Source organism: Pongo abelii, chromosome 10 (genome assembly GCF_028885655.2).
Source record: "Pongo abelii isolate AG06213 chromosome 10, NHGRI_mPonAbe1-v2.0_pri, whole genome shotgun sequence".
In the NCBI taxonomy this organism is placed as follows: domain Eukaryota; kingdom Metazoa; phylum Chordata; class Mammalia; order Primates; family Hominidae; genus Pongo; species Pongo abelii.
The window spans coordinates 100,463,625-100,486,926 of record NC_071995.2 but is presented as its reverse complement, the minus strand read 5'-3'; the positions used below and the strand labels follow the sequence as shown (position 1 = coordinate 100,486,926).

General features: G+C 46.7%; 1 protein-coding gene and 2 pseudogenes across 3 annotated transcripts in view; 2 read left to right on the top strand and 1 right to left on the bottom strand.

The window, feature by feature from the left end:
* The window catches only part of DRAM1 (DNA damage regulated autophagy modulator 1), a 47,172-nt gene extending 41,318 nt beyond the window's left edge, over positions 1 to 5,854 (bottom strand). For all 3 annotated transcript variants that reach the window (XM_024256827.2, XM_024256828.2, XM_054527559.1), the window contains exon 1: positions 3,932 to 5,854. In XM_024256827.2, coding sequence (XP_024112595.2) covers positions 3,932 to 4,686 — 755 coding nt within the window. In that variant the 5' untranslated portion in view covers positions 4,687 to 5,854. The remainder of the gene's footprint in view (positions 1 to 3,931) is intronic.
* A 2,346-nt stretch (positions 5,855 to 8,200) lies between these two features.
* LOC100937833 (10 kDa heat shock protein, mitochondrial-like) lies at positions 8,201 to 8,611 on the top strand (annotated as a pseudogene).
* A 1,382-nt stretch (positions 8,612 to 9,993) lies between these two features.
* LOC112135934 (U6 spliceosomal RNA) lies at positions 9,994 to 10,087 on the top strand (annotated as a pseudogene).
* The last annotated feature ends 13,215 nt before the right edge of the window (positions 10,088 to 23,302 follow it).

The following is a 23,302-nucleotide window of genomic DNA, read 5'->3' as shown; positions in this document are numbered from 1 at the left end:
ATTTGTTAGAAGGTGATACGTGCTGTGGTGAATAATAAGACTGGATATGGGGACCAGTAGTGGCCAGGTGCAATTTTTAAAAAGGGTGATCAGGGCAGGTCTCATCAAGATGATCACATTTGAACAAAGGAAGTGAAAAGGTCTGCAGGAAGGTAACATTTGAACAAAAGAGGTAAGTGAAAAATAGCTGCAGGAAGAACACCTGACAGAGGGAACAGCCACTGCAAAGGCCTTGAGAAGGAGGGGTGCTTGATGTGTTTAAGACACAAGGCCAGCGTGGTTGAAGGGAAGTACAAAAAGCAGGGGTAGAGGAGAGGAGGAGGTGATGAGCTAAAAGATACTGTCAGCCTGGCATGGGGGTGCACACTTTTAATTCCAAGTACTCAGGAGGCTGAGGTCAGGGGATTGCTTGAGCCATGGAGTTCAAGACCAGCCTGAGCAACATAGCAAGACCCCATCTCCAAAAAAAAAAACAAAAAAAGAGATAAGGTTGAATATTTCAGGGCCAGTGGATAAATGTAGAGTTATCACTTCTCTATGTCTAGTTCTTTTATATTTTTGAGAAAGAGTCTCACTCAGTCACCCAGGCTGGAGTGCAGTGGCACAATCTTGGTTCACGGCAACCTCCGCCTCCCAGGTTCAAGCGATTCTCATGCCTCAGCCTCCTGAGTAGCTGGGATCACAGGAATGTGCCACCACGCTCAGCTAATTTTCTATATTTTTAGTAGAAACTGCACCCGGCCTTCTTCTCTATGTGTCGTTCTTATCCACATCTTGTTGCTGCACCAAGGACTTGCTTTCTAGGAGCAGGCAGAGGCAATCCAGTGTTCCGGCTGCTCAGGTAAGCAGAGAGCAAACAACCTAAAAGCCCCAGGCACACATGGGCAATCAATACATATGTTTGTTGTGTGTTGGCTGAGAACTCCTGGCAACAAGGGGGCATGCCTTTTTCTCCTGTAATTCTGCTTTTCCTGATGGTTTCCTCGTTAAATTTTAAACCCCTTCCTTGTAGGGTCTGTGATTTGAGCATCTCATAAGTGGTTAACCTTGTCAGCTTATTTTCCCATTTCTGAATGTCTCCCATTTCAAGTTCACCTTGGAGTGATATTAATCACATCTACATCAGACACCTCTATGAACATTCAAAACCTGCTTTTGACAGCCTGGCCAATGAATATCACATATTATCTGTCCTCAACCTTCAGATCTGGGACAAACATGGCTACTGTTTTCTCAATAAGAAGCACTGCAGGCTGGGCGCGGTGGCTCACACCACCTGTAATCCCAACACTTTAGGAGGCTGAGGCAGGTGGATCATCTGAGGTCAGGAGTTCAAGACCAGCCCGACCAACATGGTGAAACCCCATCTCTACTAAAAATACAAAAAAATTAGCTGGGCGTGGTGGCAGGTGCCTGTAATCCCAGCTGCTTGGGAGGCCGAGTCAGGAGAATTGCTTGAACCGGGAAGTGGAGGTTGCAGTGAGCCAAGATTGTACCATTGCACTCTAGCCTGGGCAACAGAGCAAGACTCTGTCTTAAAAAAAAAAAAAAAAAAAAAAAGGAAGCATTGCAGGACACAGCAAGATGCCATCTCTACAAATAAAAAAAAATTAAAAATTGGCTGGGCATGGTTGTGCACGCCTATCTACAGTCCCCAGCTATTCAGGAGGCTGAGGCGGAAGGATCAATGGAGCCCAGGAGGTCAAGGCTGCAGTGAGCTGTGATCCCACCACCGCACTACAGACTGGGCAACAGAGCGAGACTTTGTCTGAAAAAACAAACAAACAAACAAACAAAAGAAACAGCACTGCAGGTAGAGCAGCTCTTTACCTTTTTTTTTTTTTTTTTTTTCTGAGACGGAGTCTCGCTCCATCACCAGGCTGGAGTGCAGTGGCTCTATCTCGGCTCACTGCAACCTCTGCCTCCCAGGTTCAAGCAATTCTGCCTCAGCCTCCCAAGCAGCTGGGACTACAGGCACACACCACCACGCCCAGCTAATTTCTGTATTTTTAGTAGAGATGGGGTTTCACCTTGTTGGCCAGGATGGTCTCAATCTCTTGACCTCGTGATCCGCCAGCCTCGGCCTCCCAAAGTGCTGGGATTACAGGCATGAGCCACCGCACCCAGCCGAGCAGCTCTTTACTTTTACACAAATCTAGAAGGATCTATCCTGCTTCAGAAGCAAGATGATGGCACTTGGGCCTGAGATGTGCCATGAGAAACCAAGCCTAGGTTTCTTTCAAGCATAATACCAGATGGGAGGGCCAGGTGTGGTGGCTCACGCCTGTAATCCCAACACTTTGGGAGGCCAAAGCAGGGGGAATGATTGAGCCCAGGAGTTTAAGACCAGCCTGGGCAATATAATGAGACCTTGTCTCTACTGAAAATAAAAAACCATAATAAAAAGTGGAAAAAACCAAAAGGCCAGATGGGAACGTCTCCTCGATATACATAACATCTCTTCTTTCATAGGCAAAAACCACCACCATTACTGCAAATTTGCTTCTGTGCACTATTCTACCTATTGCTCTCTTCCCTGTATCTTTTAAATGCTAGTTCCCTGGGAACGGTGGCTCACACCTGTAATCCCAGCATGTTGGGATGCCAAGGCAGGAGGATCATTTGAGGTCAGGAATTTGAGACCAGCCTGACCAAAATAGTGAAACCCTGTCTCTACTAAAAATACAAAAAAATTAAGCCAGGTGTGGTGGTGCACGCCTGTAACCTCAGCTACTTGGGAGGCTGAGGCGGGTGAATCGCTTGAACCCCAGAGGCAGAGGTTGCAGGGAGCTGAGACTGCGCCACTGCACTCCAGCGTGGGCGACAGAACAAGACTCTGTCTCAAAAAAATAAAAAAATTTTTAAAAAATGCTAGTCCCCTCTTGCTCGATCTTTGTTTCCCCTTTCTCCACACTCCTCACCCCCCCCCAAAAAAAACCGAAAAACAAACAAACAAACAAAAAACAGAACATTGCTCACCAGACAGAATGGCTGTAGGGAAGAAGACGCCCTACATTTTCTATCACAGCAGTAACAAACCTTGGGTGTCACCAATCTTATCATCCGTTCACCAACCAATGCATGTCCAGAGGGGTCATACTACTTAGATAAGGATGGATGGTTCTAACGTTTAAAGAATACTGCCACTATGAGAAAGGCACTGAGCTGGAACCCACATAGGAGGATCAGACCATTGTCCCTGGCACTGAAGTGCCCCTCAGGAAAGGTGGAGGCCAAAGCACAGGAAAAGTGAATGGGTAAAATAACACAAAAGATGTCACAAGTTGTTGACAAGTTGAGGGCTTTGGGGTCACAGTGCCCAGAGGTGTCTGGTGCAGCTCCAGAGAATTTAAGCCAGACTCCCAGGGACCTGGGGGCAGCACAGTGTTGCTTTCCGCATGGCTGGGTGTGAATTCTGCTCCTACCATTAACTAGTGTGACATCAGTGTCACGTTGATGATATTTCATCAACTTTATACTACTGCTCCCTTGCAGGAATAATAAGCCCAAACATCCACTTCAAGGGATGTTGGGATGCAGAAGTGAAAATAGTGGCTGTTAGCATATACCTGGATCTACCTCTTGTATAATATATGTCATCTATCAGGACCCATCTTGTTTCAATATCGCCTAAGAACGGCCTGCTGAGATTCTGTCCCATACCCAGACTGAAAGCTCTACCGTCTATCCTGAACTTCTCCTTGCTGCCACCCTGTTCCATGCTCCGGGTACAGGCAGAAGTGCTCAGCGCCGCACCCGCTGCCTCCCTAAACATCCCAGGCTGTCGGGAGTACCTCTCCTCCTACTTACACCTCGGCCTGACCACACGACGCCCCCAGCTGGGTCCGGACGCCTTCCCTCCCCGTCGGCAGCGCTCCCTGTGGTCCCTGTGCCTTGCTCCTGGGGCCCTGCCGCCCACCCTGCCGCTCACCTGATGTAGGGGAGGAAAGGGTTGACGTGCCCGGAGAGCACGGCGACCACGTAGGAGATAATGAAGGCGGCTGACGACCAGGTCACCAAGAGGAAGGGGACGAAAGCCATTCCCCTCAGGAAGCACAGCATCGCGCAGCCGCCGCCGCCGACGGAGTGCTGCGCCCAGCGGGGCCGGGCGCCGGGTTGCTCCGGGCTGCCTGGAGGCGGCAGCCGGGCGCGGACAGTCACGGATGGTGGGAAGGGAGGCTCCGCGACGGCCTGGGCAGGCCCAGCCCGGGAGGGAGGGGAAGCGCGAGGAGCGGAGCGAGGTTGCGGGCGGCGAGGCTGCCGGGCCAGAGTGGGTGGGGCGCGGGCTGCCCGGGCTTGTTGCGAAACGAGTGAAGTCACAAAGCGGCCCGGCAGGGTCGCAGGCGCGCGGCGACCTCCAAGCGGACGCGACGCCGGACCCGCGGAGGGGACGCGGGGGTCGGGTTCCTTTCGCTTTTGGTTCGGACACTCGGGGGGGGCCGGGTTGGGCGCGGGCGGGCGGCGTGGGGTCACTGGCGGGGACGCCCGCTCTGGCCTTCCCACCCTGGCCCTACCGCGCTGGCTCTTGCGCAACTCTGGAGAAAAGGATTTATTTCTCCCAACCCTTCCCTCCCGGGGGATTTCCGGAGTGCCGGGCCTCGCACCCCGAGGGCGCCCCCTCCGAGGTCCCGCCGCCGGCGCGTCGCGGCAGTGAGAGTGGCCACTGCGTGGTGACACCCACGCCATCCGGTCGCGCTGCTGCTGCGGGGGTCGGGCAGAAGTGTTCAGTGAGGTTCGCTAGGTGACGGGGCGAAGATGTGGCTCCCACCTCAATGGTGAACACCCGAAAACCCAGACAGAGTGGGAACGGGTGGGGTGGAGAGTACGCGGGTGGGGTGCGGGGCAGGCGGGTGGGACTGCGCTCCCACGGAGCCGGGAGGCCCATTGTGCTGCTTTCTAGGAGAGCGCAACAGGAGAATATTTCCTGGAAATAAGATTTCCCAGGCCGGGCGCCGTGAATAGCCATCACTTTGGGAGGCATCCAAAAGCCATCACCCCTGGAATTGCCACCACTTTGGGAGGCCGAGGTGGGAGGATCGCTTGAACCCAAGAACTAGAGATCAGCCTGGGTAACATAGCGAAACCCCGCTTCTACAAAAAAAAAAAAAAAAAGAAAGAAAGAAAAAGAAAAAAAGCCGGTTCCAGTTACTCAGGAGACTGAGTTGGGAGGATCACTTGAGCCTTGGGGGTCGAGGCTGCAGTGAGCCTTTATCACACCACTTCACTCGGCCTGGGTGCCAGAGCAAGACCTTGTCTCAAAAAAAAAAAACAAAAAATCCCCTTTCTCCCCTCCGGGTTCTGGAGCCTTGGCCTAAGATGATTAATGGTGACTTGATACATTTCAAGCCCTGTGAAAGGGATTTGTGTTCTGGAGGCACTTATAAGCACATGATTTTGACAGTTTAGGGAGTCTGAGCCCAACATATGTGGCCGAAATTGTTGGGTCATTGGTGACCAAAGATAGGTTCCTTTCAGCCACAAACACATTTCATGGGTGCCATGCTAGGCTACAAAGATGAAATAGTAATAGTACCCTCAGGACGAGGACACTGATAGATCAAAATAACAAAATTAGGCCGGGCATGGTGGCTCATGCCTGTAATCCTAGCACTTTGGGAGGCCAAGGTGGGTGGATCACCTGAGGTCAGGAGTTTGAGACCAGCCTGGCCAACATGGCGAAACCCCATCTCTACTAAAAATACAAAAAATTAGTCAGGCACCATGGCTCCCGCCTGTAATCCCAGCTACTCAGGAGGCTGAGGCAGGAGAATCGCTTGAACCTGGGAGGTGGAGGTTTTCTCAGTGAGCTGAGATCACACCACTGCACTTCAGCCTGGGTGACAGAGCGAGACTCTGTCTCAAAAATATAAATAAATAAAAACAAAATAACAAAATTATGCTATGTGGTTTATTAAATGGAAAGGAGAGGATTTTAAAATGGAAAGGAGAGACATGCGCAGAGCTGAGGGCCAGGGGCCTGGGCTCAGATGAAGGACCACAGAGGTATTCTGACAGATGACATCAGAGTTTTCAAAAGGAAGTAATTACTAACCAGGCAAAGAAAAATGAGATTAGCATTCCAGGCCCAGAAAACAACTGGAGGAAATGCATACATAGAGCTTGCTTCCCTGGGACTATGAAAGCACTTAAATAAGTGTGAGGCAGCAAATGGAGAGAGGAACAAAGAGGCCAAGTCACCAGAGTCCTGCTGAGAATCTTGGATTATTTTTGGTATTAAGGAGAAAGTAGGAACATGGGCAGACTAGTATTTCAAGAGATCACTGTGGCTGTGGAGTGAGTGCCCGCCATACAAAACAAAATAGAAAATTTAAAATAAGGCTTTTTAAAAACCACAAAACTGGCCAGGCGTGGTAGCTCACAGTTCTATAATCTCGGCGCTTTGGGAGGCTGAAGCCTGGACGATATAGTGAGACCCGCAACCATATCTACAAAAAATTTAAAAATTAGCTGGGTGTGGTGTTGCATAACCTATGGTTCCAGCTACATGAGAGGCTTAGGTGGGAGGATCACTTGAGCCCGGAGTTCGAGGCTGCAGTGAGCTGTGATCACACCACTGAACTCCAGCCTGGATCACAGATTGAGACTCTATTTCAAAAACAAATAAAAATTTAAAAATGGTCAGGTGCAGTGTAATCCCAGCACTTTAGGAGGTTGAGGCAGGCACATGACCTGAGGTCAGGAGTTCGAGACCAGCCTGGCCAGTATGATGAAGCCCCATCTCTACTGAAAACACAAAAATTAGCTGGGCATGGTGGTGCGCGCCTGTAATCCCAGCTACTCGTGAAGCTAAGGCATGAGAATTGCTTGAACCTGGGAGGCAGAGATTGCAGTTGAGCTGAGATTGCAGCCACTGCACTCCAGCCTGGGCAATAGAGCAAGACCCTGTCTTTAAAAAAAAAAAATGGCCAGGCACAGTGGCTCACGCCTGTAATTCCAGCATTTTGAGAGGTGGAGGCCAGCGGACCGTGAGGTCAGGAGTTTAAGACCAGCCTGGCCAACATGGTGAAACCCCGTCAATGCTAAAAAATACAAAAATTAGCCAGGCGTGGTGGCGGGCACCTGTAATCCCAGCTACTCAGGAGGCTGAGGCAGGAGAATTGCTTGAACCCAGGAGGCAGAGGTTGCAGTGAGTGGAGACCGTGCCATTGTACTCCAGCCTAGGCGACAGATAGAGACTCTGTCTCTAAATAAATAAATAAATAAATTTAAAAAATAAAAAATAAAAATCACAAAAGTTAGCAACCATGGTTTCATTGTCATCTCTACCTAGGTTTCTGTGTTCTGAAAATCACTCTATTCCTTCCCTTTTTTCCTTTCCGGCCCTACTACTGATTCATCAGACTAAAAAAAAAACTCTCCGTAAGCAAAGAAATTATAATATCAAAGGGAATTCACCTGATCATCTTACCCTTCTGCTGCTTACGTAATTCCCTTAATTAAGCAATTCAATTGGCTAATCACTTTTAACACAGATATAAGAATTGTCTGGCCAGGTGCAGTGGCTCACACCTCTAATCCCAGCACTTTGGGAGGCCGAGGCGGGCGGATCACGAGGTCTGGAGATCAAGACCATCCTGGCTAACACGGTGAAACCCCGTCTCTACTAAAAATACAAAAGCAAAATTAGCCGGGCGTGGTGGCGGGTGCCTGTAGTCCCAGCTACTCAGGAGGTTGACACAGGAAAATGGTGTGAACCTGGGAGGCGGAGCTTGCAGTGAGCCGAGATAGCGCAACTGCACTGCAGCCTGGGCGACAGAGCAAGACTCTGTCTCAAAAAAAAAAAAGATCTGAGGCCGGGCATGGTGGCTCATGCCTGTAATCCCAGCACTTTGAGAGGCCAAGGTGGGCGGATCACCTGAGGTCAGGAGTTCGAGACCAGCCCAGCCAACAAGGTGAAATGTCATCTCTACTAAAAATACAAAAATCAGCCGGGTGTCGTGGTGGGCCCCTGTAAGCCCAGCTACTCGGGAGGCTGAGGCGGGAGAATCGCTTGAGTCCCGGAGGCAGAGGTTGCAGTGAGCCGAGATCACACCACTGCACTCCAGCCTGGGCAACAAAGAGCAAAACTCGGTCTCAAAAAAAAAAAAGAGTTGTCTGACTATAGAGCTAACAAGAATTTGTCACTTAAGATGAGTATGTATACACGAGAGCAGAGTACGAGTCTGAGGCGGAGGAAATCATGGCAGGCTAAGCATTTAGAAAGTTTCTTCTACTCTTTGACCGAGTTTTGGTTGAAAGGAGTGCTGCTGAAACTGTAACCAAAGGAGGCATTATGCTTCCAGAAAAATCTCAAGGAAAAATATTGCAAGCAAGAGTAGTCGCTGTTGGATGGGGTTCTAAAGGAAAGGGTGGAGAGATTCAACCAGTTAGCGTGAAAGTTGGAGATAAAGTTCTTCTCCCAGAATATGGAGGCACCAAAGTAGTTCTAGATGACGAGGATTATTTCCTATTTAGAGATGGTGACATTCTTGGAAAGTACGTAGACTGAAATGTCACTATTGAAATGGCATCAATGTGAAGCTGCCCATTCTACTGAAGTTCTGAAATCTTTCATCATGTAAATAATTTCCATATTTCTCTTTTATAATAAACTAATAACATCCAGTGTCTCCAAAATTGTTTCCTTGTACTGATATAAACATTTCCAAATAAAAATATGTAAATGAGTGTAAAAAAAAAGAGTATGTATACATATATATTTAAAATAAATACACTGTAAGTGTAAAAGTTCTGGCTTTTTTTTTACTTCTTTTTTTTTTAGAGAGTCTCACTCTGTCACCCAGGCTGGAGTGCAGTAGTGCAATCTTGGCTCACTGCAACCTCTGCCTCCCGGGTTCAAGCATTCTTGTTCCTCAGCCTCCCAAGTAGCTGGGACTACAAGCATGCACCACCATGCCCAGCTAATTTGTTGTTATTGTTGTTGTTGTTGTTTTGAGGTGGAGTCTCGCTCCCATCATGCGGGCTGGAGTGCAGTGGCACGATCTCTGCTCACTGCAACCTCCACCTCCTGGGTCCAAGCGATTTTCCTGCCTCAGCCTCCCGAGTAGCTGTGATTATAGGCATGTGCCACCGCCCCCAGTTAATTTTGGATTTTTAGTAGAGACAGGGTTTTCGCCATATTGATCAGGCTGGTCTTGAACTCCTGACCTCAGGTGATCCACCTGCCTCCTCCTCCCAAAGTCCTGGGATTACAGGCTTGAGCCACCTGTGCCCAGCCAAGCCATTGATTTTAGGAGTAGTTTAGGGATGGTCAATCTTGTAGCCTTCAGCGGCGTGACTCCTAAACCATAATTTTTAATCTTTTGGGTAATTTGTTAGTCCTACAAAGGCAGTCTAGGCCCCAGGCAAGAAGGGGGTTTATTTCAGGAAAGGGCTGTTATTGTCTTTGTTTCAAACTATAGTCTATAAACTAAGTTCCTCCCAAAGTTAGTTCGAATGAACAAGGACAGCTTGGAGGTTAGAAGCAAGATGGAGTTGGTTAGATCAGATCTCTTTCACTGTCTGTTATAATTTTGCAATGGCAGTTTCAGAGTCACATGATTTTTTTTTGTTCTCCAGTGCATATAGAATTTATATTTACATTATACGATAAACTATTACGTGCACAATAGCATTATGTCTTTAAAAACCATGTACAGACCTTAATTTAAAAATATGGCCAGGCACAGTGGCTCATGGCTGTAATTCCAGCACTTTGGGAGGCCAAGGAAGAAGGATCACTTGAGCTCAGGAGTTTCAGACCAGCTTGGACAACATAGTGAAACCTCATCTCTACAAAAAAATCAAAAAATTAGCTAGGTATGGTCATGCACACCTGTGGTCCCAGCTACTTGGGAGGCTGAGGTGGGAGGACTGCTTGAGCCCATGAGGTCAAGGCTGTAGTGAGCCATAGTTGTACCACTGCATGCCAGCCTGGGTGACAGAGAGACCCTGACTCAAAAAAAAACAAAAAACAAAAAACAAAACAAAATGGTGCTTGCTTTGGCAGCACATAAACTAAAATTGGAACAATACAGAGAAGATTAGCATGGCTCCCTTAAAAAACATATTAAAAAATAATTTTTTTAAAAACTTTATTGACTGGGCACAGTGGCTAACGCCTGTAATCCTAGCACTTTGGGAGGCCAAGGCAGGCAGATCACAAGGTCAGGAGTTCGAGACCAGCCTGGCCAATATGATAAAACCCTGTCTCTACTAAAAATACAAAAATTAGCCAGGCGTGGTGGAGGGCGCCTATAGTCCCAGCTACTCAGGAGGCTGAGGCAGGAGAATTGCTTGAACCCAGGAGGCAGAGGTTGCAGTAAGCCAAGATTGCACCACTGCACTCCAGCCTGGGTGACAGAGCAAGACTCTGTCTCAAAAAAAAAAAAAAAAACTTTTATTGCTGGCAGGGCATGCTGGCTCACGCCTGTAATCCCAGCACTTTGGGAGGCTGAGGCAGAAGTATGGCTTGAGGCCAGGAGTTCAAGACCAGCCTGGGCAACATAGTGAGGTCTCCATCTCTATGGGGGAAAAAAAAAAAAGATAAATATGTATTTTTAAAAATACTTTATTGCAAAAAATTGCTAATCATCATCTGAGCCTTCAGCAAGTCATAATCTTTTTGCTGTTGGAAGGTCTTCCTTGATGTTGATAGCTGCTGACTTAGGGTGGTGGTTGCTAAAGGGTGGGGTGGCTGTGGCAATTTCTTAAAATAAGACAGAGAAAATTGACTCTTCCTTTTACAAAAGATTTCTCTGTAGCATGCAACTCTGATAGCATTTTACCCACAGCACAACTTCTTTAAAAATTGGAGTTAATTCTCTCAAGCTCTACTGTTTCTTTATCAATTAAGTTTATGGAATATTCTTTTTTTTTTTTTTTTTTGAGATGGAGTCTCGCCCTGTCGCCCAGGCTGGAGTGCAGTGACCCCATCTTGGCTCACTGCAATCTCCGCCTCCTGGGTTCACGCCATTCTCCTGCCTCCCAAGTAGCTGGGACTACAGGCACCCGCCACCATGCCCGGCTAATTTTTTGTATTTTTAGTAGAGACAGGGTTTCACCGTGTTAACCAGGATGGTCTCGATCTCCTGACCTCGTGATCCACCCACCTCGGCCTCCCAAAGTGCTGGGATTATAGGCGTGAGCTACCGCGCCCGGCCAAGTTTATGGAATATTCTAAATCTTTTGTTGTCATTTCAACAATGTTAACAACATCTTCAACAAGAGTAGACTCCATCTCAAGAAACCATTTTCTTTGTTCATCCATAAGAAGTAAGTACGGCTGGGTGCAGTGGCTCACACCTGTAATCCCAGCATTTTGGGAGGCCGGGGCAAGCAGATCACCTGAGGTCAAGAGTTCAAGACTAGCCTGGTCAACATGGAGAAACCCCATCTCTACTAAAAATACAAAAATTAGCTGGGTGCAGTGGCGTGCGCCTGTAATCCCAGCTACTCGGGAGGCTGAGGCAGGAGAATTGCTTGAACCAGGGAGGCAGAGATTGTGGTGAGCTGAAATCACACTACTGCACTCCAGCCTGGGTGACAGAGTGAGACTCCATCTCAAAAAAAAATAAAATAAAAAATAACTCCTTGTCTGTTTACCTTTTATCATGAGATTGCTGCAATTCAGTCACGTCTTCAAGCTCTACTTCTAATTTTAGTTATTTTGCTGTTTCCACAGTGGAGGAGTTACTTCCTCCACTGAAGTCTTGAACCCCTCAAAGCCATCCATGAGGGTTGGAATCAAGTTCTTTTAAACACCCGTTAATGTTAATATTTTGACCTCCTCCCATGAATCATGAATGTTCTTAATGGAGTCTAGAATGATGAATCCTTTCCAGAAGGTGAATCCTTTGCCCAGATCCATCAGAGGAATCACTATCTATGGAAGGTATAGCCTCATGAAATGTATTTCTACAATAAGACTTGAAAGTTAGGGGCTGGGCATGGTGGCTCACACATGTAATCCCAGCACTTTGAGGCAGGAAGATTGCTTGAGCTCAGGAGTTCAAGGCCAGCCTGGGCAACATGGAGAAACCCCACGTCTACAAAAAATTTTAAAAAATTAGTTGGGCATGGTGGCACGTGCCTGTAGTCCTAGCTACTTAGGAAGCTGAGGTGGGAGGATAGCTTGAGCCTGGTAGGCAGAGGTTGCAGTGAGCCACAATCATACCACTGCACCCCAGCCTAAGTGTCAGAGCAAGACCCTTTCTTAAAAAAAAAAAAAAAAAAGAAAGTTGAAATTACTCCTTGATCCATGGGCTGCAGAATGGTTGTGTTGGCAAGCATAAAAACAACATTAATCTCCTTGTACATCTCCACCAGAGCTCTTGTGTGACTAGATGCATTGTCAATGAGCAGTAATATTTTGAAATAAATCTTCTGAGCAGTAGGTCTCAAAAGTGGGCTTAAAATATTCAGTAAATCATGCTGTAAACAGATGTGCTGTCATCCACATGTTGTTATTCATTTATAGAACACAGTGCAGATTTAGCGTAATTCTTTTTTTTTTTTTTTTGAGATGGAGTCTCGCTCTGTCGCCCAGGCTGGAGTGCAGTGAGGCGACCTCGGCTCACTGCAACCTCCACCTCCTGGGTTCAAGCAATTCTCCTGCCTCAGCCTCCCAAGTAACTGGGATTACAGGCACGCGCCACCACGCTCAGCTAATTTTGTATTTTTAGTGGAGACGGGGTTTCACCATGTTGGCCAGGCTGGTCTCAAACTCCTGACCTTGTGATCCCCCCACCTCAGCCTCCCAAAGTGCTGGGATTACAGGCGTGAGCCACCGTGCCTGGCCTTTTTTTTTTTTTTTTTAATTTGAGACAGAGTCTCGCTCTATTGCCCAAACTAGAGTGCACTGGCATGATCTCGGCTCACTGCAATCTTTGCCTCCCAGGTTCAAGTGATTCTTTGGCCTCAGTCTCCTGAGTAGCTGGGATTACAGGCACACACCACTACACCCATCTAATTTTTATTTTTAGTAGAGACTGGGTTTCGCCATGTTAGCCAGGCTGGTCTTGAACTCCTGACCGCAGGTGATCCACTGGCCTCGACCTCCCAAAGAACTGGGATTACAGGCATAAGCCACCATGCCCAGCCTCATGTCTTTACTTCTATATGTTTTTATTCACAGGCAGTAAAAACCTCAATTATCTCTCCATTCAAAAAGTTGGAATATCTCCTCTCTCTCTCTCTTTTTTTTTTTTTTTTGAGACGGAGTCTCACTCTGTCGCCCAGGCTGGAGTGCAGTGGCATGATCTCACTTCACTGCAACCTCCGCCTCCCAGGTTCAAGAGATTCTCCTGCCTCAGCCTCCTCAGTAGCTGGGGTTACAGTCGCCTGCCACCACACTTGGCTAATGTTTGTATTTTTAGTAGAGATGGAGTTTTACCATGTTGGCCAGGCTAGTCTCAAACTCCTGACCTTAGGTGACCCGCCTGCCTCAGCCTCCCAAAGTGCTGGGATTATGGCCGTGAGCCACCGCGCCTGGCCAATCACCTCTCTTAGAGTATGGACTAAAGCTGTGCATGGTGGCTCATGCCAGGAGTTCAAGACCAGCCTGGACAATATAGTGAAAACCCACCTCTACAAAAAATACAACAAATTGGCCAGGCATGGTGATACATACCTGTAGTTCCAGCTACTCAGGAGGCTGAGCTGGGAGGATTACCTGAGCCCAGAGGCAGAGGTTGCAATGAGCTGTGCTCATACCACTGCACTCTAGCCTAAGTGACAGAGTGAAACCCTGTCTGAAATAAATAAATAAAATGTAAAAAAATAATAAAAAGGAGTGTGGACTAAGTGATTTGCTTCTGAAGACTTGAGTATGGAAAGAGAAAAAAAGATCTTTGCAGGAGAAATATGGTAGACACCAATTTAACAAGCTGATTAAAGTTAACATTGAAACCACCATTGCAAAATTATAACTGAGCTGACCTAACCAACTCCATTTTGCTTCCAACCTCCAAACTGTCCTTGTTCATTCCTCGGCATAGGCTGAACTACCTTTGGGAGGAACTTACTTATAGTTATGGTTTAAAACAAAGATAAGCCAGGCGCGGTGGCTCATGCCTATAATCCTAGCATTTTGGGAGGCCAAGGCGGGCAGATCACCTGAGGTCAGGAGTTTGAGACCAGCCTGACCAACATGGCGAAACCCTGTCTCTACTAAAAATACAAAAATTAGCCAGGCGTGGTGATGGATGCCTGTAATCCCAACTACTCAGGAGGCTGAGGCAGAAGAATTGCTTGAACCCAGGAGGTGGAGGTTGCAGTGAGCTGAGATTGCGTCATTGCACTCCAGCCTGGGCGACAGAGAGAGACTCTGTCTCAAAACAAACAAACAAACAAAAAACAAAACAATCACAAAAAAAACAAAGATGATAACAATGATAACAGCCCTTTCCCAAAACAAACCGCCTTCTTGCCTGGGGACAAGACTGCCTTTGTAGGACTAACAAATTAGCCACAAGATTAGAAATTATGGTTTAGGAATCATGCAGCTGGAGGCTACAAGATTCTGACCCTCCCTATACTGTTCCTAATGAAGCAGGATATTTCCCTGACCCCTTCACGGGACTTGCAACAGGGGTGCCTTGTTTACTTAGCCCACCACTCTCAACTCCTTGCAGGAGGAAGCACGCAAGCGAGCAAGGCAGGAATTGGAGTGCACAAGCACTGGAATTGGCTAGCTCCTTCAGCACCAGTGGGATCAAATTCCACTCAGGCAGGCCCATTGTGTTCCATCCCTTGCAGGAGGGAGCACACAGGTGAATGGATGCAGGAGCCAGAGTGAGTGCTTTTGGGCACCAGCAGTAGTGAACTTTGTGCAGGCCCCCCAGCAGGGTCCACGCAGGGGTACCTGCAACTTCCAAAGCCCCGGGGGGCGTGTTACAGTGCTCTTTTAGCTCTGCCATCCATGAGCAACTTTGTTAACAGCTCAGTGGGCCCGCTGCCCTTTCGTGTAGGCAGCTGCCCTCTGCCAGCAAAGGCAAAGGGCCAGTAGACAGCCTTTTGAATCTGCACTTGTGGCTCCTGAGCTCTTGTCCAGAGTCCAGAAGAAACGAGGTCACATAAACTAATTGAAGGATGGTCATGCAGGGGATTTTATGACTGATTAAAGTGGCTTATAGCGGGAAGGGGAGCTGAAAAAAAAGATGCAGTGGGTAGGTAATCTTCCCCTGAAGTCAGCTGTCTCTGGCCAGATTGTTCTCTGAAGTTATGCCATCAAACTGTCCCTCTGAAGTCAAGTCACTTCTCTCCAACGTCCAGCCATAGTCCCCAGTGTCCAGCTGCTTCTCCTTTCTGAAGGTGAGTCCGGGGTATTTACAGGCACAAGCTAGGGTAGGGCGGGGCCATAGGTGATTCAGGAAAAGGCAACATTCAAGTGGGAAAACGGGGATATAAGTTCTCACTTTGAGCCATGGTCTCAGGCTTTTCAGCTTGAGGATGGGGCTTCGCCAGAGACCTGCCCCTGTCTGCCTAGAATTTCTCTGCCTCCTGCCTCTATCATTGTATCACTAAGATCAGTGCTTGAGATATTTTGCAGACCCTGCACTTGATGGATCAGCTAGAACCACCCTAGATGGATAAACTGGCTCATCTGATCTTGCGGCCCCCACCCAGGAACTGACTCCGCACAAGATGACAGTTTCAACTTCCCATGATTTTATCTCTGACCCAACCAATCAGCACTCTTGACTCACTGACCTTCCCCACTCACCAAATTATTCTTAAAAACTCTGATCCCTTGCCAGGCGCAGTGGCTCATGCCTGTAATCCCAGCACTTTGGGAGGCCAAGGCAGGTAGATCACAAGGTCAGGAACTCTAGACCAGCCTGACCAACATGGTGAAACCCCATCTCTACTAAAAATACAAAAATTAGGTGGGTGTGGTGGCAGGCAGCTGCAATCCCAGCTACTTGGGAGGCTGAGGCAGGAGAATCACTTGAACCGGGGAGGTGGAGGTTGCAGTGAGCTGAGATCGCACCATTGCACTCTAGCCTGGGCAACAAGAGCAAAACTCTGTCTCAAAAAAAGAAAAAAACCAACAAGCAGCTCTGATCCCCGAATGCTCAGGGAGACTGATCTGAGTAATAATACAACTCCTCCATCTCCCACAGAGCTGGCTCTGCATGAATTACTCTTTCTCTATTGCAATTCCCCTGTCTTGATAAATTGGCTCTGTCTAGGCAGTGGACAAGGTGAACCCATTAGGCGGTTACAAATGTGGGGGCTTGTCTGGGATTGCCCTGTAACTACCTGCCTGTGGTTCAGTAGCCCCCCTCCAACAATGGATCCAGAGGCCAGCCCAAGCAGCCACCTAGTTCTCTTGGACTGGGGGCTGACTCTGGTACTCTCTGCTGGTGGGACACAGTTGACCCAAAGAGATGGATTTGGCAGGGTGTCTGTTTGTAGCTCCATCATAGGTTGTCTGTCTTGTTTGGCTCCTGGGAGGTCTCACTTGGCTCTCCCTAACTAATAGGAAGATTCCTGATTCTGGAGACTTCTCCTTGATGAGGAAGATTTCAGGGAGATTTCTCAGATGGAGAATAAGACAGTTTGGAAGGGATACTCTTGGAATTCTTGGTTAGGGATCTGATTTGGAAGGCCTTCTGTCCGTCATATCTTTGTGTGTGTTTGTATATGTGGAAGGGATCTCAGAAGGAATTGCTGATGGAAGTCCAGCAGGCCTAACTCAGAGAACCCTTCTTATTTGTCTGGTGACATTTGGTGAGCCCTGAAGAAAGTTCAATAGGCCTGTCTCGGGGTGTAATTCTCATAATTTGTGTGTGTGTGTGTGTGTGTTTGTGTGTGTGAGACAGACAGGGTCTCACTCTGTCACCCAGGCTGGAGTGCAGTGGCATGATCTCAGCTAACAACAACCCCTGCTGCCTGGGTTTAAGCAGTCCTCAGCCTCTCGAGTAGCTGAAGCTACAGGCATGTGCCACCACATCCGGCTAATTTTTGTATTTTTATTAGAGATGGGGTTTCATCATGCTGGTCAGGCTGGTCTTCAACTCCTGACCTCAGGGTTTTGCCATGTTAGCCAGGCTGGTCTCGAACTCCCAACCTCAAGTCATCTGCCCGCCTCAGCTTCCCAAAGTGCTAGGATTACAGACATGAGCCACTGCGCCTGGATAATTCTCACAATTTGGAAGGCCCAGGTGGGAGCATCCCTGGAGCTCAGAAGTTCAAGCCCATCCTGGGCAACATAGGGAGACCCCTGTATCTACAAAAAAAATTTAAAAATTTAGCCAAGTGTAATAGCTGGACCTGTGGTCCCAGCTACTCAGGAGTCTGAGGTAGGAGGATTGCTTGAACCCAGGGGGATGAAGCTGCAGTTAGCCATGATCTCGCCACTGCGCTGCAGCCTGGGCAACAGAGTAAGACCTTGTCTCAAAAACCAAAAATACAATCTCATATAATTTCACACTTCATTAGTGTCTTAGTTTGGGCAGCTATAACAAATTACCATAGATAGAGTGGCTCCAATTACAATCATATATTTCTCACAGTTGCGGACGCTGGGAAGTCCAAGATCAAGGTGCTTGCAGATCCCATGTCTGGTGAACCCCAGCTTCCTGATTTGCATCCTCTTGCTGTGTCCTCCCAGGGTGGAGAGTATAACGAGAGAGGAAGCCAGCACATTTCATGACTTCTAATAAGGGCATCAATCCCATCATGAGGGCTCCACCCTCATAATCTAATTACCTCCCAAAGCCTCCGCATTCTGTTAGCATCCCATTGTGGTTTTCTTTTTTTCTTTTCTTTTTTTTTCTTTTTTCTTCTTTTTTTTTTTTTTTTTTTGAGATGGAGTCTTTCTCTGTCGCCCAGGCTGGAGTGCAATGGAGTGATCTCAGCTCATTGCAACCTCCGCCTCCTGGGTTCAAGCAATTCTTCTGCCTCAGCCTCCCAAGTAACTGAGACTGCAGGTGCATGCCACGAAGCTCAGCTAATTTTTGCATTTTTAGTATAGATGGGGTTTCACTATGTTGGCCAGGCTGGTCTCAAACTCCTGACATCAAGTGATCCACCTGCCTCGGCCTCCCAAAGTGCTGGGATTACAGGCATGAGCCACTGCAACTGACCCCGTTGGGGTTTAAGGTTTCAACAAATGACTTTGAAGGGGACACAAATATGTAGCTCATAACACTCAGTCACCTTACTGATACAGAATGCCTGGGGTCCCAGCTAAACCCACTCTAAGCCTGGCCCTAAGTGAAAACAACTGACTCCATTTTTCCACCCAAACGCTACCTTTTTGGTCTGCCCTGCCCTTATGCTGTGCCCACAAAGAACATCAGCTGGCAAAGCAAAAAAAGAAAAAAACAGCTAAGCATGGGGGATACAAGCGGCTGAACGGCAAGCAGAGAAGCAGCAACTGAGCATTGGAAACTACGGATAGACACAGCTAACTTCAGAGGGTGCAGCTTCAACGAAAGATCCCTTCTTCCCACACCATCCCCTTTCCAACTCCCATCCCACTGAGAGCCACATCCATCACCCAATAAAATCCTCTGTATACACTACCCTTCAATCTATTCATGTGACCTGATTCTTCCTGGATGCCGGACAAGAACCTGGGTGCCAAGAGGGCAGGGGCTTGAACACTGCACAGAGCCTGCTCCCACCAGAGAGGAGTGACTGGGTGGTTCCAGCATTCATTCCCTCCGGTTCCCACACTCACTTGCTCACATGCTACCTCTCGTGAGGAGTGGCCAGCGGTGGGCTGAGTGAAAAGAGCCATTTCAGTTCCCACTCATGACGGGGGTCAAGGTCAAGGGAACAATCCCATTTCACTATGACAACCATACTCCTTTTTTTTTTTTCCTTTTTTTTTGAGTTGGAGTCTGGCTCTGTCGCCCAGGCTGGAGTGCAATGGCGTGATCTCAGCTCACTACAACCTCTGCCTCCTGGGTTCAAGTGATTATGCTGCCTCAGCCTCCTGAGTAGCTGGGATTACAGTCATATGCCACCACACCTGGCTAATTTTTGTATTTTTGGTAGAGACCGAGTTTCACCATGTTGGTCAGGCTGGTCTGAAACTCCTGACCTGCTGATTTGACCATCTCTGCCTCCCAAAATGCTGGGATTACAGGCATGAGCCACTGCGCCTAGTCTGACAACCATACTACTTTTCTAAGTTGTATTGTAGAAGCAGAAAACATATGTCGAGGCAGAAATGATGAGATGTTCACCTGGGATAAGAGATTTATGCTACTTTTCTACTGTGTAGTTCTTGCTGGGAAGAGGCTTATCAGGCAGGGACTTCATTTCCTAGGCCTCTGAGAAAAGAAAAATAACTCAGAGCAGCCTGTGGTATGGGAAGTATGTAAAATTTAGCAGGCCGGAAAGACATGAGTAGAGGACTTCAGCCATGCCCTGCCATGCCCAGGCCTGAGGACAATTGTTTAAAGATATTTTGTTCCTGACTAGCTGCCTTACCCATTATCATTGAATTCCTGGAATTTGTGATACAAAGAACAATGTACGGCCAATCAATAGCTTATGTTATTTGAATATAAATTCTTCGGAAACAAGTTAGGAATTACCTTTTCTTTTTCTTAAAAACCTACTTGGCTGGGGGCTGGGGGGTAGTTTTGGGATGAGACAAGCACATTAGTTATTTCTTTATTTCTATTATTATTATATTGTAATATATAATAAAATGATTATACAACTCACCATAATGTAAAATCAGTGGGAACCCTGAGCTTGTTCACCTGCAACTAGACAGTCCTATCTGGAGGTGATGGGAGATAGTGACAGATCATCAGACATTAGATTCTCATAAGGAGCCCACAACCTAGATCCCTGGTATGCACAGTTCACAATAGGGTTCATGCTCCTATGAGAATCTAATGCTGCCACTGATCTGACAGGAGGCGTGGCTCAGGTTGTAATATGAGTGATGGGGAGTGGCTGTAAATACAGATGAAGCTTTGCTTGCTCACCTGCTGGTCACCTCCTGCTGTGCAGCCTGGTTCCTAATGGGCCACAGATGGTACTGGTCCATGGTTCAGGGGTTGGGGACCCCGATGTATAGTATTATACTTACTTTGTAAAATAAAATGCATGTGTATTAATTTATGAAAAATAAGCATGAAGAATGAATCTGTAAAACGATATACCAAATTATTAGCAACGTCATCTGGAACCATATGATTCCCCTTTTATTTTCATTTATAAAAATATCTGTATGCCTAATTTTTTTACACTGGATATACAGTATGTGTTCAATAAAGAAATAGGAAGGAAAAAGGGAGAGAGGGAGGGAGGGAATGCATTCACACCCACACCTTTATATCTTTTTTTCTTTAAATAGAGACAGCATCTCACTATGTTTCCCAGGCTGGTCTTGACCTTATGGGCTCAAGCAATCCTCTCACCTTGTCCTCTCAAACTGGTGGGATTATGTGAGCCACCACACCCTGCCCGCATCTTTATATCTTTTGAAAAAAATCAAGATACTATATTTTTAAATTGCAAGATCATAGGGATCATTACACCCAAGTAGATGTTACCATCCTCCATCCAAGAGTCCTTTGAAACACTTAAGTAAGTTTATTTGAGTGAGTGTGCATAACCATTGCTCTGAATAAAAGGGGTACACATACTAGTGCATACTCTCTCTTTAAAAAGCACCATAAATACTACAACATCTACTCTCCCTTTTGTGATTAGGAAGAAACTTAAAACAAGCTCTTGAGGGTAGGGACCAGGTAGAATCTCTTCCTTCTATTCCTGCTTCTGGCACTGAGCATTGTTACAATGGGGATGTCAAGACTGGGACCAGCCGGTGCAGTGTCAGTGGTCACCATGTGAATGGCTCACCCTGTGTGTGTGCATGTGCATGTGTGTCTCTGTGATTGAGTGCACATATGCGCCTGCACATGTCTTTTTCATGGCAGAGGCCCCTCACCTGTGAATGGATTCTAGGCCCTGTTCGCTGGTGTGGAGGGAAGCACTCCTCTATAGAAACTGGGGACACTTCAACGTGTTCTCAATGAGTTTTGGATCAGACAGAGATTACACAGTGAGCTGGAGACTTTTCTGAGCTATACTTACTTGTATATAATGAACCTCCAAAGATATGCTGTTCATTTCTTCTATGCCAGATCCTTCATCTGGCAAGCTTCTGTTCTTTCTTCAGGTTATTCTCCTAGAATGTAAGCTCCATGCAGACAGGAATATCTTTCTCCTTTATTCACTACTGTATTCCCAGGCTTGGAGCTGGGCTTGACACAGGCACTTAATAAACGCTTGCGGATTGTATTCTCCTTGGCAATGGCCTTCTTCAGGAAGCCTTTCCTAACAGCCCCAAAGTGTGACCTCTGTGTCACTTCTCTGTATCCTCAGGCTCTTTCTATTACAGATTTCACAATGTTAACTTGTCAACATAGTGGATAGACTCTAGACTCTACATGTTGTGAGCAGGAATTGAATCTCATATATTTATATTTCCAGTGCCAAGCACCAGCACAAAATAAGTGGTTAATACATGTTTATTGAAAACATATGTACAGATAGATGCATGCTTGATAGTAGTTTGACACTATTACCTAGAGAATCTGATGCTATACATTTGTACATACCAGCAGCATAGTAGCACCTCATAAAAGGTACTGTTAACCCTATGAGTACAGACATCAGAAGGAAGAAGCAAAGGTTTAAAATTTTTCATTACTCAAAGGGAGAGAGCTCTTTGTGGGAATGACACTTGACTGTTGTAAGGATAATCTGATTATTACAAGTTGTTACAAGTTTGGGCAATGGCATTAAATACATCTTAAGTTTCATATTTTTTGGCAGATGCTTTCATGCTACCAGAGATGAAGAAAAAAAGCACATTTGAGAAATTTGGGAATTTCCATTATGACAACATGAGAAATTCTTGTAAGTTTTAAGAGGTCAGGTTTTTTTTCTCCCTTCCCCTTATGAATAGTTTCTAAATTACCTCATGAATATAGGAACTCATATGCTCTGACTTTCTCAGTTTAGCTAATCATAAATCTCTATTTACTTCAACAATTCTACTAGGGTATTCCTACAAGGTGCAGTTCATGTTTTAGTTGTCATTATCTGCAGACAAACTAAGTATGATACTCCCATTCACAAAGATCTCATTGATTTATCTCTCCACATAGTGAATATATTACAAAAGGAGGAAAAGATTTTGTCAGGTTTTTTGTTTGCTTGTTTGTTTGTTTGTTTTTTGATACAGAGTCTCACTCTGTTGTCCAGGTTGGAGTGCAGTGGCGTGATCTTGGCTCACTGCAACCTCTGCCTCCCAGGTTCAAGCGATTCTCCCCATTCAGCTTCCCGAGTAGCTGGGACTACAGGCGCCCACCACTATGCCTGGTTATTTTTTGTATTTTCAGTAGAATCTGGGTTTCACCATGTTGCCCAGGCTGGTCTCAAACTCCTGACCTCAGATGATCCACCCGCCTCAGCCTCCCAAAGTGCTGAGATTACAGGCATGAGCCACCACTCCTGGCCACAGTTGTTTTTCTTTTTATAGTCTGACATGAATTGGACAAGAATTGAAAGTGGCTACGATAATGACAAAAAGTTCAGAAGGTAATTGTTTGCTTCCCTGCTCAAGGACAATGAGAGGGGGATTCTTTTGAGAGGGGGGTTTCTTTCATAATTCTTTTACTGAATAATTAATATCTTGCTGGGCACAGTGGCTCACACCTGTAATCCCAGCACTTTGGGAGACTGAGGCAGGTGGATCACTTGAGGTCAGGAGTTCGAGACCAGCCTGGCCAAAATGGTGAAACCCCATCTCTACTAAAAATACAAAAATAAGTCAGGCGTGGTGGCATGCACCTGCAGTCCCAGCTACTCAGGAGGCTGAGGGAAAAGAATCACTTGAACCCTGGAGGCAGAGGTTGTGGTGAGCCCAGATCAAGCCACTGCACTCCAGCCTGGGAGACAGAAAGAGATTTTGTCTCAAAAAATATGTAATAATAATAATATTAATTAATGTCTTATTCAGAAACCACCATCCAAGATCCATGATTAATTCATTCAAACGGTGACTGAGGATGTACAATTTGTCATTGTGCTTTGTGATCAAGGATATGGAAAGAAAACAGTGCCTGAATTCAAGGTCATGGTGTTCAAATGAACTTGATTCGTCTAGGGGATAAGTGGTCCAATGTGATTGGAACACATGAGGATAAGGCTGGGGAGATTGGTGGTGATGACATTGTAAAGGAGGTCATGTAACATGCTAAGGAGATTGGATTTTGCCCTGAGAGCAACAAGGAGAGCTCATGAGTAGGGTGGTGTC